General features: G+C 40.8%; 2 protein-coding genes across 4 annotated transcripts in view; one reads left to right on the top strand and one right to left on the bottom strand.

Annotated features, from left to right (window-relative positions):
* Positions 1-3597, top strand: part of LOC109974873 (E3 ubiquitin-protein ligase RNF170) — a 7840-nt gene extending 4243 nt beyond the window's left edge. For 2 of the 3 annotated variants that reach the window (XM_020625303.1, XM_020625304.1), the window contains 5 exons: positions 311-410; positions 945-1053; positions 2199-2272; positions 2347-2457; positions 3072-3597. In XM_020625303.1, the coding sequence (XP_020480959.1) occupies positions 311-410; positions 945-1053; positions 2199-2272; positions 2347-2457; positions 3072-3419 (742 nt within the window). In that variant the 3' untranslated portion in view covers positions 3420-3597. The remainder of the gene's footprint in view (positions 1-310; positions 411-944; positions 1054-2198; positions 2273-2346; positions 2458-3071) is intronic. The other variant, XM_020625305.1, reaches the window with a different exon arrangement.
* Positions 3598-3734: 137 nt separating this feature from the next.
* Positions 3735-5072, bottom strand: part of pfas (phosphoribosylformylglycinamidine synthase) — a 21884-nt gene continuing 20546 nt past the window's right edge. The window contains exon 28 of the mRNA XM_020625306.1: positions 3735-4615. Coding sequence (XP_020480962.1) covers positions 4305-4615 — 311 coding nt within the window. The 3' untranslated portion in view covers positions 3735-4304. The remainder of the gene's footprint in view (positions 4616-5072) is intronic.

The raw sequence follows: 5072 nt of genomic DNA, 5'->3' as shown, positions 1-5072 counted from the left end.
TTAAAGTTCCCACAAATATGAGGTTTAATGGGTTTTATACCAGAGCAAAAATATATTTCATAATGTGACATATTTTTGATAAGCATTAATGGTCTGTTTATATTTCAACAACCGACTAAATGGCCTGTTTGCATTAACTGATTACTGTAATCATTGTATTACACTAAATAATGATTGTGAAATCCTCAAAAACACTTAATGAACATCATTATGGAATTAATGTTCATTTTTATTTCACCATTTTATTTTTTTTTACATTTTCAGTTGTAGCTGTCCATCCCAAACATTAATGTCAGTATCTTTCTACTAGCAGAAATGAAGGTCCAGTGAGTCCGGCTCACCTAAGGGCGGCCAGATTTTTGGTTTGTGCAGCGGAGCAGTCCACATCAACGTATACGACCTGCCACAGGGTAAGAGATTTACTATTACACACATAAATACAGACAAGAAACTGAGTGAATGTTTTGCAGGTTCTGCACTTCTGAGTTGTTATTATTACTTTAAGTTGGTGGGTTAATACTTGTCTTTGTACATGAATTTGGAAAATTCCAAAACAGTGAGGGTTCATATCACAGTCTATTTTTCAAACGAATAAGATTAACATAGTGGCAACAGGGCAATCACAAAGGCAGTAAACAATATTATTACTATGTTACTATTATTGCTTTTATTAGGGTCAATAGTTGTTGCCATTAGACAGTGATGTTATTATTTACAGAGACTTTAGCCAAATCAAAATTATGTATTGCATATCTATTACACCCTGAGGGATCAATATCATATAGGACACAGTACTGGGAATGCTGAAATTAGCAGGATTTTTTAAAAAGATGATTGCTCTTTCACTGCTTCATATTTTCTTCATCCTCCCTCACCTTTTTAATTCATTTTCCCTACTTCCTGCTCCATGTTAGCTATTGTCCCTATTTTCTCCTCATCCTCAGGAATCTACACAACCGTGTCTGTCCATGAACCAACGAGACCGGTACTGTCCAGTCTGCCTGCAGATGGTTAGCTTCCCTGTCCAGACAAACTGTGGCCATTTGTTCTGTGGTAAGAGATTATACACATACACACTGACCACTTATCTGGTTGCGTACAAGTGCCACATCGTACTAGGCTTGTTCTTTCATTCATGTGTCTGCTCACTCCATTGTGTGTGAAACCGGATTCATAAACCTTGTGCACCTGTTACATGATTTGTTTATATGTCTGTTCATGTCTCATTCATCAGGTGATCAGTGTGCTGCAGCTCAGGCCTCTCTTTTCAGCTGCCAGTAATCACTGTTATCATAGTTTTCCACTACTCACTGTCTATGACCTGACAGCTTTACTCAAATGATTCTTCTCAAAGATGTGTGGTTATATAAGATGTAGTGTAGCTCATTCATTCATTCATTCATTCATTCATTCATTCATCTTCTACCGCTTAATCCCTGAATGGGGTCACGGGGGGAGGGGGCCGGAGCCAATCCTGGCCGGCAATCGGGCGAAGGCAGGGTACACCCTGGACAGGTCGCCAATCCATCGCAGGGCTAACACATAGACAAACATCCACACACGCACTCCTATCGGCAATTTAATGTTCAGAGGGGAATCTCAAATTCAGTTCAAAACATTACACTCAGAGTAAATGTACACATGATTGTGCTATATCATCATATTGTTTTGAACTGGATAAAACATTTTGCAACATGTGTTTTGTGCCAAGTGTTATATTATTAAATTGACCAATATGTCATTCTAACCTTGACGATGGCCTTACCCTAGCCATAAAAGTTTAATGACCTTTGAATCACTTTACACTATGTAGCCTTGGTAATGACACATGATCGTGGGAGTCAAAGTTGTACTTCCAAGAAGAAAGACAATTGCACCTCCCACCCAAATATTAGGTGTGCAGGTGAAGCTTATTTAACCATGTCATGATGTGTCACAGATAAAGAAAGCATTTCAGTGCCAGCACACACTTTACCTTAGCATACTGTAGACAGTTATCACTGCATCTTACCGTCCAAGCCTCTCCAACCCTCAGCCACCCATACAACTCTGACTGTTATCAATAATTGTGACTTCATTGCATACGTGTCATGCTTTGCCAATATGTAAATATTTGATAGCAGCACTGGAGATGCATTATGGTATAGCCTGGTAAATGTTTAATAAAAAGGTGGTGATTCATGTGTTTGATTCTGCAGCTCCCTGTCTCATCACCTACTGGAGACATGGGTCATGGCTAGATGCAATCAGCTGCCCACTCTGCAGAGAGAAGGTACAGTCTGCATGATCAGAAGTAAACAGTCAGTACAGAAAGAACATGGAATAAAATGGTTTGTGACTTCTCAGGTCAGTGTGTTGTTCCATTTATTCAACGAGAGCCGATCGGACCAACAGTCAAAGGAGGTTCTTGGGAAAATCACAGACTACAACAAGCGTTATTCTGGAGCCCCACGACGGGTGTGTACTCCATCTGACCTTCAGACGTGACACCAGCACATCCCAACAGCATACCTATCCTTCATATCTTTATTGGAAGTGTTTTATTAGAAGCTAAAGTCTTCCCAAAGTTAATTTCCCTGTGTCTGGTTGTGTAAAAGTATCAGGTTGTACACATTTCTTTTACAGCAGCCTTTGCTGTACTGTCAGATTAGATCATATGAAAGATGAGAATTCCTCCACTATTCCCTCAGACAATAGGCTTGGTAACAGGAACACATCTTACACAAAGATTTATTGTTCTTTACAGCCACCAAAACCAGACAATGAAGGTTTACTGGTTAACACACCTAGCTGCCCTACCTTGGATGAGCCTTTCCTTTATAGGTCACAACTGATTTCTCACATGGATCTCCTTCACATTCACTTAATATGTGACAGACCTTCTTAATGGTCTGTTATTACAAACAACTAAATACATGAGGTTCTGATAAGTGAGTTTATGTGCTGTATTCATAAAAATCCAGTTCTCTTTTAATGTACAACCAAACACAATGTATGTTAGCTGTTTGATTTTTTTTCTGAAAGAGTTTATTTCCCTCCCTGACCTGACCCGGTCTCCTGTACTCTTCCAGGTAATAGATTATCTGTGCGACACCCCACTTCTCCTGCAATTAGCAGCTCGTGGCCTAAGCACCATCGGGGGGCTCGTGTGGCTGTTTTTATTCAGGGTGGCCCTGTGTTGCGTGGGGACCATGGTGTCCATCTCCTCCCCTACTCTGGATTCAGTCTCTTCATCATCAGCTACTACCCTGGAGACAGACTCCTCCCTCTGTGGACTGCTGGGGGTCCTGGATGACCTGGTGGTGGTCATCCTGCTTCTTATCTGTGTTATCAACATCAACCAGCAAGTAGCACCAGAGGGAGGACGACACTCTGCAAATGCTACAACCTCACAAGACCTAATGGGGAATTCACTGTAAACAGATGTCTCTGCAGTGTCAGAACAGCCTGTTAGACATGGACTTTTATTGGATTCCTTTCTTCGGGCTGTAGCTAGTTGGATTAGTGGAAGCAGGAATAACAGCTCAGCATGCAACAGTGATTATGTTAGCTGGCACATGGTCCTCAGGCTGTCAAGTGTTTGCAGAGCCTTTGCAGGAGTGATATCAAAAAAACTATTAGCTTAATAAAGTGCTAATACAACCAAAGTTACAAATTTTCATTCCTTAAGTTCTGAGGCCTGAAGTGTTTCAGAGCTTTCTAACCCATATTAAATCTCGTTGACTTTAATGAATTCTGTCAATTTAAATTGTGGGTTCATCATTTGTATTTTAATTCAACTTTTTAAGCCATCTTACACCATAAAAACTGAGGGAGGGGTGGCTTTACTCCTAACTGGGAAGCAACTGTCAAGCTCAATTCAAGTTGTCAGAACTGTAATACTGACATTCCTGTAAATAGCCGCTATAGTGTGGTTTTGTGTAAAATAAATATTTATTGTCTTATGTGGCTTTTCTTTATCACGTGTATCACATATTCCTGTTAAGTCATTTCTTAGAAACTTCAGTTTCTAAATGTTTCAGCAGAGCAACAGTCAGCTGACCTGATTGATACATAACAGTTTTGTGAAATATAGAGCGGTCGTCAAAATAAAACCCATACAATGCACAGTCAACATGAGTCCTCAACAGTCCCAAAGTTATGAAGTGTTACAGCAGGGATTGGTAATGGTGCAAAAGGGCCAAGTACCAAGGAAAGAAAAAAGGTGAAATACACTATTGGGTAATGTAAACAGGGCTTAAACATCCATTGGCAAAACTAAACAAGGACAATTCTATTTTGAGATCAGCCAACATTGAGTCTTATCACTGTGTGTTGTTGCACCAGGCAGCAGCATTCCTGAACATGTGTAGCCAGGGTGAAGGTGTGAGAGAAGGTCTGAAGTCCCTCGGGGCCCAGGGCCACTGCCAGGCCAGGGTGCAGCGCTCTGGGTGGGGCATCATGGCTAGGTGTCTGCCATCCCTGGAGCATAGCCCTGCAATACCGTGTGGGGAGCCATTAGGGTTCAGAGGGTACTCTTCGGTAGGATGACCCAGGTCATCAAGGTAACGCAAGGGAGCGAGCCCATCAGAAAGAATTTGGTCTTTGGCCTGGGAGCTACGGAATTGCATTAGACCTGCGGGAAAGAAACAATCAATATTAAACCCAGCTGCTGATTACTGAACATACTGACCTGTGACTTATGAGACAACAGAAATGAGTCACGGTTGTGTAAGTTCAAAACTTTAGCACTCAGTAACCATTTTGGCCCACTTATGATTCAATTCTGCATTCAACAGCCACTCAGGAATTTGTCAGAACTGATGCCAGAGGAGCACAGGCACCAAGGTTGACAATAATAACCAGTTACCAACTACTGTAACATACAGTGGGTACGGAAAGTATTCAGACCCCCTTAAATTTTTCACTCTTTGTTATATTGCAGCCATATGCTAAAATCATTTAAGTTCATTTTTTCCCTCATTAATGTACACACAGCACCCCATATTGACAGAAAAACACAGAATGTTTGACATTTTTGCAGATTTATTAAAAAAGAAAAACTGAAATATCACATGGTCATAAGTATTCAG

The sequence above is a fragment of the Monopterus albus genome, unplaced genomic scaffold (genome assembly GCF_001952655.1).
Source record: "Monopterus albus unplaced genomic scaffold, M_albus_1.0 scaffold352.1, whole genome shotgun sequence".
NCBI classification, from domain to species: Eukaryota; Metazoa; Chordata; class Actinopteri; order Synbranchiformes; family Synbranchidae; genus Monopterus; species Monopterus albus.
The sequence above is the reverse complement of the archived record's forward strand: the minus strand, read 5'-3'. Positions and strand labels throughout refer to the sequence as shown.